Here is a 14,941-nt window from a genome sequence, read left to right as displayed (position 1 = left end):
TATGAAGGCATGGCTGCAGAAGAAGAGGGTACGACTACTGGACTAGCCGGCCGAATTGTAAAACAAATAATGCAACGACGACAACATTTTCTGATTTGGGGTTGTATGTAAAAGTGATGACCTTTATCCTTTGAGGTCAAAGCTGAAGGCAAATGTGAAGGAAATGTTGTGTAAACTTATACTGTGTTCAGAATAACCATTATCACATGTAAATGCTCAAAACCTGCAGCTTCTGATTTGAAAGCAAAGCAATTATATTCACTTCACTCAGTATCGATTTTCATTTAGATTTAAACTCCTAAATATTAACTCATCTGTTTGGAATGAGGTCTGTTCTCTTAACGCATGCCTCCACATCTGCGCCTAACTTGTTTAAATGATCACTCATCATATCTCAGAGCGATATTAGTTCTCAGAGGAGCTACAAAATTCAAACGGAGGCTTTTTTAATGCAATAATTATTGCAGCAGAAGAGGTCCAATCCACTGGTGTACAATATAAAACAGTGGAAGGATTAATCAGAGGTGGGGGGAAGATAAACTGTGCTTCATAATGACAGCAGGGTGTCTGGGAATAGTGATTTTGTGAAGTTATGCCTTTTCACAAGGCCAAGCTAATGTCAATGAGCTAATAAAACACAGCAAAGACCCCATTCACAGTCTCATCACACTGACGCGCTTAATACGATATGAAAGCTCAAAGAACATGAAAAATTAAAATGTCATACTTGGAATGAAGCACTTGAGATTTTATGCAATAAGATCTGTGTCTCAGAAACTCAAGCCTTCTTTATTTTTCTTTTAAACTTTTCTCATTTCACTAAACTGACGAGTTCTCTCGGCAAATCTCACAGCGTGTGCACACACACACGGCGAGCACAACCTGAGCTTTAACCATCAGAAATCCTTTGACATTTCATTAAGAAGGCGTCCTTCTGGTTGACAGCCTGGTTTTTCATCATATTACTCTGAACCAAAGAGGCAACGAGGAGCAAACACATTCCTCCACAAAGTACAACAATCCCCATATTTTGCCAATATAAATGTTGTAATTAAAGCTATACGGCTTTTCAAATTTCACATATATTTTCCTTCATTGCCGTCATGCAGACTAACTACAGGAGGAGGTTTTGAGATTACCTGTGCCCCACCTTACATTAACGTCCTTAGGATGTCTTGTAAATCACTTCCAAAGCTACCAAATGTTGGTCATAGCATCTGATCCCTTGAATTTCTCCCCCTCAGGGGTTGAAATTCTAAATTGTTTCCAGACAGCATGAATTTTTATCTTATTGGCAATATCATATTATGAATCCCTTAAGGAATAAAATTATAGTGGTGCCAAAGAAAATTCTTTTGATGGCTTAAATCTTTTAAAAAATGACCCTATACCTTTAATATCTCCTTAAAAGATCAAGATCCTTATCGCAATATGCACAAAATTTCACCTGCCATCAGATATGGCCGACACACTGTGTGAAGACCACTGGTTCTGTTTTATTGAGAAACTACCCAACACCTTAAAGTTACAGTGTGCATGATTGCATGTTATCTAGTGGTGAGGTTGCAGACTGCATTATTCCATCGCCAGTCATGTTCTTGCTGCTTTGGCGACAATGTCTTACCTTCTCTTGTGATAAGCAATATGTATGATCCTCCATTCCACAAAAACAAGAGTTCTCAAACTCATTAGCCTGCGCTAGCAACCAGTAGACAGCGTACGGGGAGCAAAAACTCATTCAAATGTAGCTTTAAAACCTTGCATGTCATTTTGTCATTCTTGTTACAGTGGAAGTGGAAGCAGATAATCAATCAGACAGATGTCCAAATCCAGCTGTGAATCCATCCTAATTTAACAAGGCATAAGTCTTCTTACCAGTCTGCCACCAGTGATCCAGGACAGGAACACCAAAGTTCTTCTTGGCCCACTCCAACGTGTCCAAATCGCAACGCTCACCGGCCACAAATAAAGTCCGCAACCTGAAGGGACATAGTTACAGATCACATTTAGGAAATGGATAAAAGTTTTGACCTGCCAAGTTCATTTTTAGTAAAAATCCAACAGTTTTGTCAGGATTTATGTTTGGACGAGTGTAACCCACGTGGATAAACATACTCTAATCTAACCAAAATAAAAATATTTAAACAACTGCCTTAATTGTAATTTGCCCAAAACCCCACTGAAAATGCTGTGGTTTGTACCCCGGAAGTAAAGAAATTACATCATATGCGTTATATTTTACCCCTTTAGCGCCCGCCCCCAAAAAAAGAGAGTGCTGCCCTGTTTTAGTTTAAAGTTACAGTCTTTGTACAATATTACGCTGTAGAATTGGCTTGGTGCTACATGCATTAGCATGAGATGAATGTCTCCATTGTGAGCAACAGGACTTATAATGTGCTTAAAAATACAGGCATAAATGCAAAAATAATATATATATGCTACCAATAGGCCACACTGTTAGTGAAGCAAACACAATACTAACATTAGCATGAAAACTCTCGAGCATAACAGGCTATTGTTAGCATAAAGATTCACTATTGCCGTCTTGTGAGCAACAAGATTTATAATGTGCTTACAAATGCAGACATAAATGCTAATATAAATACATACAGACTAATGTTAGGCCAGGTTGTGAGCAATGCAAACTCAATGCTAACATTAGCATGAAAATTCTCAAGCATAACAGGCTATTGTTAGCATGAAGACTTACGACTGCCTTAATTGTAAGCAATGAGATTTACAATGTGCTTAAAAATACATATACAAATGCTAAAACAAATACATGCATGCTAAAGTTAAGCCTGTACATTAGCAATACTAACACAATGCTAATGGGACAGCATTAGATGAAAATTCGCTAACATAACGTGATACTGTTAGCTTGAACTAGCACTAGTGTCGCTGTTATGAACAACGGAATTTATAATGTACTTAAAAATACATGAATGCTAATATAAATACATACACGCCAACGTTAGGCAAGGCCATTAGCAATGCTAATGCCCTAGCATTAGCATGAAAACTCATTAGCATAACAGTCAACTGTTAGCATGAAAACTTGTTAGTCCCTCCTTTGTGAGCAACAGCATTTCTAATGTACTTAAAAAACATACTTAGAAAAACAGTTTTGCTTAGAAAATTCTTACTGCAGATGTTCAGGTAATTTGTACATGTTAACTGGAAAAAAAAAAAGACAATCGTGTGGTTTTTGAGGGTTTTTTTTTTTTTGCCAGACAGAGTAGCTAACTAACTAACATAGACATAAATTTGAGCCTTATGATAGACGTGATCGACAGCAGAGGTAAAACTGGCCTTATATGCATGCAACAAAACAAATGTATAGTTCACATGTAATCATAAACAGAAAAAAGTCATTTGTGAGCACGCCAAATAATAAAAATTGACCACAACGCTTGCGTACGTTTAGGCGTAACAGCATGCTTAGCAATCGTTCTCATCCTCGTCTTTCCTCGACACAGATGAAAGTTGCTTCATAAATTTACTTGGACGCCCTTTTTTCTTTTTAAGTCCTTCAAGGAGACTAAACACATTTTTCAGCCTTGTGAATTAATGATCTCTTGTGCTGCGACCTTAGCGAACGCTGTTTGGCTACATGAGCATTTCATTTACAGTTTTAATAGAATGTAAATAAGATCAGTTTGAGGTAATTGTGGGCTGTGGGGTTAATGGCACATTCTATCCAAAATGTTTGACAAAAATTGCTTTATAATGTGATGAGGAGCTCCAATACTGAGATGATAATGAGGTCGCAGTACGCCGTAAACCACATTAGCGCACATAATACTGCACACATAAACAGAATGTGTAGTATTACAGTATTATATATCAACCTGTACTGTTGTCTGGCCATTAAAGAGAGCACAGCCAGAAACCTTCATGTGCATCTTCTAGATCCTGAAGACAGTTACTGAACTTTTTGAGTGATCTTGTTCCATCTGTTAATTTCATGTGTAATTTGTTCTACACCTGGATGATGAAACCTGAGAGGAATGTACATGACTTGAAGGATCCCGTAATTCATATCAAACGCCTGAAATGAGCAAAACCAGATCTGTGGAGGAAAAATTGAGGTTTTCCTCATGTCTGAGACAGAACATACCGGCCCAGGGTCATCCCCCTCCATGTTGATATAACACTTTGTGTTCCTCCAGGTTACGACTAAACATCTAATCATGGTCCTGACTGGCTAAATCAATCAATCAATCAACTTTTTTCTTGTATAGCGCCAAATCACAACAAACAGTTGCCCCAAGGCGCTCCACATTGCAAGGCAAGGCCATACAATAATTATGAAATACAGTCTACGTCTAAAGCAACATAACCAAGGGATGGTCCAGGGTCACCCGATCCAGCCCTAACTATAAGCCTTAGCGAAAAGGAAAGTTTTAAGCCTAATCTTAAAAGTAGAGAGGGTATCTGTCTCCCTGATCTGAATTGGGAGCTGGTTCCACAGGAGAGGAGCCTGAAAGCTGAAGGCTCTGCCTCCCATTCTACTCTTACAAACCCTAGGAACTACAAGTAAGCCCGCAGTCTGAGAGCGAAGCGCTCTAATGGGGTAATATGGTACTATGAGGTCCCTAAGATAAGATGGGACCTGATTATTCAAAACCTTATAAGTAAGAAGAAGAATTTTAAATTCTATTCTAGCATTAACAGGAAGCCAATGAAGGGAGGCCAATATGGGTGAGATATGCTCTCTCCTGCTAGTCCCCGTCAGTACTCTAGCTGCAGCATTCTGAACCAACTGAAGGCTTTTTAGGGAACTTTTAGGACAACCTGATAATAATGAATTACAATAGTCCAGCCTAGAGGAAATAAATGCATGAATTAGTTTTTCAGCATCACTCTGAGACAAGACCTTTCTGATTTTAGAGATATTGCGTAAATGCAAAAAGGCAGTCCTACATATTTGTTTAATATGCGCTTTGAATGACATATCCTGATCAAAAATAACTCCAAGATTTCTCACAGTATTACTAGAGATCAGGGAAATGCCATCCAGAGTAACGATCTGGTTAGACACCATGCTTCTAAGATTTGTGGGGCCAAGTACAATAACTTCAGTTTTATCTGAGTTTAAAAGCAGGCTATGGCTATGTTTGTATTATGATTATGTTCTTGTTACGGCTGAGGTCCTTAAAACGGTTCTCTGAGAATGGAATGACAGAAGGCTCTGTGGGTGCATTGCATGTGGTACCTTTTGGAACTTCTCCAGGTACATCCGTTTCTGCTTTGATCAAAAATAAATCTCTCTGCAATGGTATGTCTGACTCCCAAGTGCCCCCAAGTCTCATTTTATGCTGACATTCATCACAGAAATTCCACAACAAGGTCTGCGTAGTTTAATATAACGCAATGTTGAAATACCCTTGGCCGTATGTGCCTAACAATAGGAAATATAATGTGACCTTTTGAAATAAGTCAAGGTTAGCCATCTTTGAACTTGTCTAAGGTCTGTGTCCCAAGAATGCTCACTGTGAATTTGAAGATCCTGGCAGTAATAGGACTGGAGTTATGCTGGACGAAAGTGTTCCGTATCCTGTTGAACACGGTGAAATAAACACTGCAAGTGCCCCGATGGTCTTCTGGTAATTTATTTAAGCTTGAAGTCCCCCACCAGTAGCACAGAATATGAAAGTCTGCAGGAGGGTGAAGACCAGGCTTGCCCACCCTGTCAGCACATTTAAGCCCCCCTCACCCCAGGGGGTGTGGTTACAGACACTGAGCTCTGAGTAACATAATGTTAGCAATTTCACAAGATGGTTAAGGACATGAGCCCAGCAAAATAACAAACACAATATTCTGTAACTGGAACAAAAGTTTTGGCTGCGCATGCACTGTTGAGCTGTTTTTATACGAGGACATGTAAATGAAGCATTATGAAACATATGCATTTATAAGATTTCCTAAGCATCTGTAAGATTTCCATAACAGACGGACACAAGTCCTTCGCAATACCTGATAGCCATATTTTGGCCTCGGGTAAAAATTCATTCCAGGGTGGAGACTGGTGACGCGCTGCTGCACCATCCCAGCCTGCAGCGACAGAACATGATCTTCAACAGAATAAATGATTCAGATATAATATGAACTTTGGATTTTAGATTCAATTTCTGGACAAATCGATGGAATTATGCAAAGATTTTAATCCTGGGAAAATCTCCACATGACTCTGCCCTTCACCCCCTGCTCGTGCCCTACAAATGACCTGGCACACCAGCGTATGCGTGTTTTCTCTGAAACTCCCCCACTGATAGTTGCTCATATCTAATTTAAACACAAGAGAAGATCTGCACCTCGACGAGTGCAAGCTACATGACATCCACCCGCGCGCCACGTTCTCCGACAAAACGACTGCTGGTCATCAGTCATCGGCCTCATCCTCCCTGGTGACAAATGACCTATCTCCAGTCCAGCCATCTTCTATCTTCTGTCCCAGGCTATAAATTTTCATCACATCGTTCGATCTCCACTGAATCATAACTGTTCTCCTCTGCACACTCCAACTGCTCCCTTTCTCCAGATAATATTTTATTATCTCTTTCTAGCAGAACTTTCTTTCTTAAGTAATTGTTCACCAGCAACAAGAATATTATGCAGCCCGGTTCACCTGGTTATCTGTGATACCACGGCTAACAAACACAAAAATAAGGATTTATTTAAAAAAATAAAATAAAATAAATAAAATAAAATCATTAGGAAATTATTCATACCAATCATTCAGAAATATTTTATTCATCAATATGTGCTTTACATCATCTATCCAGGCTCCTTGCTTTTTCAGACCATGTTTTCCACATCCTGTGACAAAATTACTCCAAAATCTCATGACATCTATGAAAGTAATATTCCAAGTTTCAAGGAAATCCGTCCACAGACACACACACACACACACACACACACACACACACACACACACACACACAGAAGTGAAAACAATACAATGCTATCGCCGCTTCAGTCATGCAGGACAAAAAATAATTTTTTTAATCATCCTAAATGCGCATATCACCATGGAGATGTGGCTAACATGCATGAAAGCTTCAAGCTGGATTAAAAGCTTCAAACAGCCCACGATACAATGCATCAACAAACTAATATAGGTCAGTGGATGTATTCATTTAAAACATGTCACCAAAATATGATACAATACAGACACTAAACCAATTAATTCTACAAAATAAATAAGTAAATAAAGGTCTCTTAAGAAGCCAGGACAACCTCAGTAAGGTATTAATGCTAATGGGTTATCGCTGACAATAAGCAAGGTTAATGCTAGCCGCTAATGGCTGCTGTTAACCTGTGATTAATGCTAACCATTAGGAATGCAGTTTGTAGCAAACAAATGCAACAACACAGCTGCTAAGGTGATGAATACTACAAAAAAGTCACCCAGAAACAAAGAAAACATGAGGCGTTAACACAACAGGTAGCAGCTAACTATCACCAACGCTAATGCTAACTGATTTGTTGCTGCTATGATGAATGCTTACAGTTAGAGACTGAGTTCGCGTGTCAGTACATGTAAAGACTATGCATGTATGCATGAAAGCTAAATGTTGGCTCCAAAAAGACACAAAGCTTCAGATAGTTGATTGTATAACATAACAACAAGCTAATATAAGCTAATATTAGTGTGAAAAAAAGAAAGAAATAAGCAAAGTCTTTAAGAAGCTAAGAAAATCTTGCTTAACGTTAACAGTGGGTACCGTTAACCAACAGGTTAGGCAAACTGTTAGTTAGCGCGATTAGCATGACTGTGTGTACAAAAGCTAGCCATCATTAGCACTTTTCTTCAAATGCACCGTCAACATAACAATGCTCAGTAAAATTAAGGTTAAGGGATAACCGACTCCTGGACCTGAGTTGGAGCTACCGAAAGAGATAATATGTATATATCAAGCGATTTGTGGCTTTTTCACGACAGCGTTGTCATGTTTGTGGCAGATTTTTTTTGTGCCATTTCCAGTTTGTGCCTCCGTCTACCACAGAGCGAGCGTCATGGCGCTTCGCTCGTATTAAAGAATAAAAAGTAATATGTAACTACAGCAAATTAGTTAATAAACCTGATCAATACTCATTTAAAAAGTTTACTTCTACACTGTAAGTCATAAATTAAACTCTGCATTAATAAAGTACTTCTATTCTCTTAACAATACATTCTGTTCTTCAGGAACAGAGTTAAATCATGTTGAATAAATGATTTTATAATTGACTCGCTGACCTAAAATTGACCTTATGTTCTCGCTAAGCTCCACTGCACATCTACCACCACACTCGTTCATGGGAAATTCACATATTCTGTGTTTTTCAAGGTTTCTAAGGAGTGCCGTGCAAACAGGATTCACATCGATAAGGTGACCTTGTGCAACCTTAAAAATCTTCAAGGGGGGATTGGATGCTTTGGCTGCTGTCCAATGTGCAAGATGGGAAGACTCACTTAAAGCTACAGTATGTATGATTTAGACATGTTTATTTGTGCCAGACGTGGCCACTCGCTCATGCATGCAGGATGTTTGCAGAATGTGCAAAAATCAGAAATTGCATAGATTTTGGATGCATCCTACATGACGTCACCCATAGGATTTCTATGGAGACAAGAGGGTACAAAAGGTGGACAAAAGTAACAAGGAGCAACTGAGGTCACAAATACTCCAGGATCCCCCCAAACTGCAAATGAAAAAAAAAAATCTAACTGTCCAAAGAAATGCAAAGACAAAAGTGCACAAGTGTACAAGAGAATATAATTAAGAGTGCCAGGAGCTTTAAGTGCGTACCATCGACTGGAGTCGTACACTTTGCTGACATGTTTATGAGAGAGGCGTTAAGCTCTGAGTTAATGTGCCCCTTTTTAAGAACCACTTCTGGCTCTGACCCGTCCGTCATGCTGTGCATATGCAAAGCGGTGCCGCCTGCAGCCCATTTCACAGCGTAGCTTTGACAACTTAATATGACTCAAGCACACTGATAAGAGTGCAGAACTATTACAGCAGCGACTGTAAATGTCTCGCTGTGTCAATAAACCCAGTCAGGGTCGTTCAGCTGTATCAGAGTACCATCTGAGGCCTCTCTAGCATGAAATTATGGGATTGATAATAAAGCTGATGGCGCTTTCTCCAAGTCGGACCATTCTTGTAAATGCCACTTTAATTAAAAGCTGTCAATTCAGTGTTGACATCCACCTCCGTGTGTCGATTTGGCAAGATATTACAATGTCCAAACAATAAGAGTACAATAAAAAGCAATACTATGAGCACACAAGTAAAAGATTAAGCGGGGACTCTCTGTTGCCTTGACATTTAACAGGCTGTTTTTTCCAAACCGGTTCCTCAGAAGCAGATTAAATATTTAACAATGTTCCAACAGCTGATGCAAAGTGACACCTGATAAAACTCTGCTCCAACAAATGATAATAGCTTAAGGTCCGCCAGGATTTGGGTCATTCTAACCTAGCGATACCACAAAAGCCCATTTTTGCCAAGTGGTGCTGAAAAATGAAGCCAATGTGGAAGTGCCAAATCTTGCAGTCCCTTGAATGGCCACTTGGCGCTGGCTGCAAAAGTGAGTCACTCCTCATTCAAAATTACAGCAGAAATAAACAGCCTGTTTACAGCCTGGTACAAAAACTTGTGCTAGTGGACCTAGATGGTCCACTAGCACAAGTAACTGCACAGTAAAAAACAAAACATTATTTAGTGTATGTTTGTGCCGTTAGCACTAATTAGCCGTTATCACTAATTAGCCCTTATCAATTGTTTGCTGATGTTATCTACATTTATGGTGCCATAGTTCAAGCCAATATGCTGGTCATTATTTTTCATACCTGTACCAAAGCCACCCATTACTGAAACTGCCACCCAGAACAGAAAAATATGTATTCAAATCCCCAAGCCAAGTTACATACCCTGTTAGCTTTAGTTAGCTTGGCTACCACAAGATCAGTGGGCTTGGGTGAGACAAATGTAGCCCAAACAAGTCATACCCCACACTCCACCCTCATTTATTCATTTTGCGTTGACCAGAAGTTTGGCGGAGAGAGGCACTGCCAAGATGGCAATACTTGGAACCACCCCGTTTGTGACATCACAAAGGGTTTTTCCAGTAAATACAGTCCCAAACTGAACCTTCACAATTGAGACTTACCATCTCAAAAATATGAATTGCTATCACATAAGAGCAATTTATAAGAACTCAGCATGTCACAATCATAATTAGAGAGTAATTTTACATTAACGGAATTATAATTTTTAATGTTGAGATGAAATATGATAGGATTTTGCTATTATTGTAATTCCCTTACCAACAAATTGCACAAGACTCCCAATTTACTATATTTATGAATTAGCATGTCATAATTATGAGATGCATGTTCAGCTTTGTCAACAACTGAAGGGACAAACCCTCCATGACATCACTGGTAGGAGGTGGAGATGAAGGAATCCCAAACACAACCCATCCCAGAGTTACGGAACAAGCTAAAGCTAACCTTGCTTTGGGTGTTTAATTTATTTTTGGGGGGGTGGGGGGGTTGGCTGGTAGTTTGGGTATGAGTATTAAAAATGATGACCGTTTTATTCCTCAGTAAGTGTAGATTAACTGACCCTCATAATAGCCACTAAAACTGCTAACATACAACATGAAAATTTCACTCGACAGAAACGCTGGAGCACAGACATCCTGTGTTTTGGGACATGTCCTGTTTTGTACCTGTGGAGTGGGTATTTCTTTCCGACTGCAGCGCTGGGGTCTTGCTGGCGAATGGCTCGGATAGCAGTCGGTGCTGTAAACATGGACGAGGCTCCGTGTTCGGATAGTACACGGAAGTACGCTCCAGGATCTGGAGTTCCCACAGGCTTACCCTGGAAACAGACGCTATGGTGACAAATTGGAACATAAATGGAACCATGTAGCCGACATGACTGATGTCTGATATAGGTTGTGTCTCAAATCAGAGGCTGCATCCTTCAAAGGCTACATTTGTTGACAGCATGTGTCATAGTGGCGTGACACTAGGCTGTCCCATTTTGAAGCCTTCTTGGAATGCAGCCTTCTTTCTACACCAAAATCAAAGGATAAAACAGATGTATCTAGACTAGGCTACACTAGCTTGCACAGCCGAGATGAGGTAGGGGGCCGGATAAGCTAATGACACAATTGCAAAAATGCATGGGCTAGGCCGTCTCATTCCAGAACTGTTGGGTCAACCACCACTGTCTTGGAAGATCAGAGCTTCGTAGAACGCAGTCTTCAAAGGCTGCAGCCCCTGAATCAAGACACTGCCATGACGGTTAAAATAACATTCATTATTTGTTTTATATGACACCTAAAGATCATAGTTGAGTCCCAGTCCATGTGCTATCTATAGCCTGCGCGTATCATTGACATATTTTTACAAAAAAGTTGACCAATGGAGTAAAATATATAGAACCAACAAAATTGCAAATATAATGGGACAAATAATCAACCAATCGAATCACAAGGATCTATTTAGGCGTTACAACAGTAGTAGTGAGATCTGGTTATCACCCATCACTCCCTAAATATTTGTGCACCGACATCTTGCGTGAACAGGGACGGCTTCTAAAAACCAGAGACGAGGGAGAACCGCTGTAGCTGGCATCAAACCCAGATTTAATGAGGACAGATTAATTTACTGCTCTGCACCGCTGCTTCAGCACTGGCGAGAGGAAATGAGCGCGCTAATGTAATGAACGGTCATCAAAATAAGAAATACAATGGAAGAGACATGGATGTAAATACTGCAGCAAGCACACAAAACTGAAAGTGTTACAACTGAATGCACATCCAACATGTGGCACGTTCACGCAAAAAAAAAAAAAAAAAAGAAAAACCTGTAAAATAAAAAAGCTGCACAACGAGGATGAACTCAGAAAGTAATATTAACATTTAAGATGATTTTCAGTCCTGTAGCTCAGTCTAGACCAAGAAAAAAAAAACAAAAAAAAAAAACAGCATTATTGTATTTTATCTCACATCTGTGGTTTTTTTTGTTTTTGTTTTTTACAGAAGTTGCTACAAAGTTGTTTAAGTACAATTTGATGGTATATTACATTAATATTTTTTGTTCTGTATTTACAACATTAATATTTTTTGTTCTGTATTTAAAACTAGCGCTCTTGGCGAAGTTCTACTGTACCTGCATTAATGGTAAATGTCCACCAGGTGGCGATATTACTCCATTTCAAGAACCTTGAGTGCACTCTGCTGTGGGATGCGACAACAAACCTGCTTATATTCATAGATACTGTAATAGTAAAGCTTTGAAAGAACAACCTGAACAAACCTACGAGCGCCAAACACAAAAATGACAGACCAGAATGTAAAATTACTGTTATTTATTTAAAAAGCATTCATTAATTCACTTAATTAGATGTCAGGTTGGATGGAAAAAAACTGAAAATAATTGTTGATCAATAAATATATATTATTTTGAAATTGATAAAAAGCTTTGAAAGGTTGAAAATCTGTATTTAAAGCTTGAAATCTAATAAAACTGTATTGTAAGGTTGATATGGCTGAATTTCCAAAGTATAAGTCACAGGACCTTCCATCTGGTGTTTAAAGGGAAAAAAGGCAATTTGTACATCGGAAAATATGTTAAATTTTGAAGGCATAATTTTAAGACCAATTTTTCGTCATCTTTGCAAACATTTTGTATTTCACAACTGCAGCACTCTTTATTTATAGAGTTTCACAAACACATTTTAACATTTTCAAATTAGAAAAACACAACTCTGACTTTCCTGAGTGGCCTTGTAGTTCATTTTAATTTGACGTGACTGGTTTATGTGGACTCACCTCATACAGGATGGTGCTGTTACCGTGGAGCAGAGGGGCGTAGCAGATGTACGAATGTCCAACCACCCAACCCAGATCTGACGCCGCCCACCAAACCTGACAGACATTTAAACAAAAAATTTTTAATAATGTCTAAAAACAAGAGTACATTTGTTACTGTACATCTTAATTCATCATTGGGAATATAATGGGATTTGGCTGTTCAAGTGGAACTGTTAAAAAGTGTTTTCACTGCTCAACTACAACACTCCAGGCTTATCTAGCCTCAAGGACAAATTGCCCACTGTTTATCTCCAGAGGTCTTGGTCTTGGTGAGATTATTCGGCTCCATTCTTATCTCAACCCACAAAGACAAACTGACAGACTTACACATGGACTGAAACATGCTCTAGCTTTTCCCTTTCACCTCCCTTCCTGCCCCCCCCTGCGGCAGGCCCCCGTTGTTCCCAAGCTGGCAGGCAGCGTGACTCCAGTTGCAGCAGCTACCACACATTCACATCGCCTCAATTTGGAAAATGGACTGTTTCAGGTTTAGTGCACATACGAGGTCTGTCAATAAAGTATCGTACCTTTTTATTTTTTTCAAAAACTATATGGATTTGAATCACGTGCGATTACATCAGCCAACCTTGAACCCTCGTGCGCAAGCGTGAGTTTTTCCACGCCTGTCGGTTGCGTCATTCGCCTGTGGGCAGGCTTTGAGTGAGCACTGGTCCACCCCTCTCGTCTTTTTTTTCATTGTTCAGGAATGGCTCAGAGACTGCCGCTTTGCTTGATCAAAATTTTTTCAAAAACTGAGGCACATCCGAGTGGACACCATTCGAGAAATTCAGCTGGTTTTCGGTTAAAATTTTAACGGCTGATGAGAGATTATGGAGTGTTACTGTCGCATTAAGGACTTCCCACGGAGCGGGACGTCACGCAGCGCTCCGAGGCGCCGTCATCTGCCTGTTTCGAGCTGAAAACCTCCAAATTTAAGCCTCTGTTGACCTAGGACGTCGTGAGAGAACAGAGAACTCTCAGAAGAGGTCGGGATCAGCAGTTTATCCGAACATTCCACTGTTAAAGGAGATTTTGTAATGAAAGACGTGCGGACAGATTGGCGCGTTGGCAGGCAGCCGGCGCGGTGCGCCACCACAGGAAAAACAAGGACAAGTTGGAACATGTCCAGCTGTTAAACAATTTCTCAGATACTCACTCAACTGAAAGCCATCAAAAGCCGCCTGGTTTTTACAAATGGTTATCAACACGGAGGTGTTTTTCCTGTGGAGGCTTGTCGCGTCGCAATCTGTCCACACGTCTTTCATTACAAAATCTCCTTTAACAGTGGAATGTCCGGATAAACTGCTGATCCCGACCTCTTCTGAAAGTTCTCTGTTCTCTCACGACGTCCTAGGTCAACAGAGGCTTAAATTTGGAGGTTTTCAGCTCGAAACAGGCAGACGACAGCGCCTGGGAGTGCTGCACGACATCCCGCTCCATGGGAAGTCCTTAAAGCGACAGTAACACTCCATAATCTCTCATCAGCCATTAAAATTTTCACCGAAAACCATCTGAATTTCTCGAATGGTGTCCACTCGGATGTGCCTCACAGTTTTTGAAAAAATTTTGATCAAGCACAGCGGCAGTCTCTGAGCCATTCCTGAACAATGAAAAAAAAGACAAGAGGGGTGGACCAGTGCTCACTCAAAGCCTGCCCACAGGCGAATGACGCAACTGACAGGCGTGGAAAAACTCACGCATGCGCACGAGGGTTCAAGGTTGGCTGATGTAATCGCACGTGATTCAAATCCATATAGTTTTTGAAAAAAAATAAAAAGGACCGTTACTTTATTGACAGACCTCGTAAACAATGTCAAATGTATATGTGTTGTCTTAATTCTGATGTGTGCCATTATTACGATAAACAAGTAATAATTGTCGATTAATTTGCTGTTCGTCTGTGGAATGTGAGTGTGGCAATCTCGTTGTTGTAATGACAATGATAATAAAGCTATCCATCCATCCATCCAGGAGTATATAACAATTCACCGATACGAAATAGAAATAAATTTAAACAAAAAACACCCACGGCTACGTCAACCACTGAATAGACCTAAAT

General features: G+C 39.9%; 1 protein-coding gene across 2 annotated transcripts in view; it reads right to left on the bottom strand.

The window, feature by feature from the left end:
* acss3 (acyl-CoA synthetase short chain family member 3) overlaps nt 1-14,941 on the bottom strand; it is a 68,759-nt gene that overhangs the window by 35,378 nt on the left and 18,440 nt on the right. For both annotated transcript variants that reach the window (XM_034163804.1, XM_034163803.1), the window contains 3 exons: nt 12,841-12,936; nt 10,729-10,880; nt 1,876-1,979 (listed from right to left, as the gene is read on the bottom strand). In XM_034163804.1, the coding sequence (XP_034019695.1) occupies nt 1,876-1,979; nt 10,729-10,880; nt 12,841-12,936 (352 nt within the window). The remainder of the gene's footprint in view (nt 1-1,875; nt 1,980-10,728; nt 10,881-12,840; nt 12,937-14,941) is intronic.

This window comes from Thalassophryne amazonica, chromosome 22 (assembly GCF_902500255.1).
Source record: "Thalassophryne amazonica chromosome 22, fThaAma1.1, whole genome shotgun sequence".
Classification (NCBI taxonomy): Eukaryota; Metazoa; Chordata; class Actinopteri; order Batrachoidiformes; family Batrachoididae; genus Thalassophryne; species Thalassophryne amazonica.
This window is presented reverse-complemented; position numbering and strand designations above follow the sequence as displayed.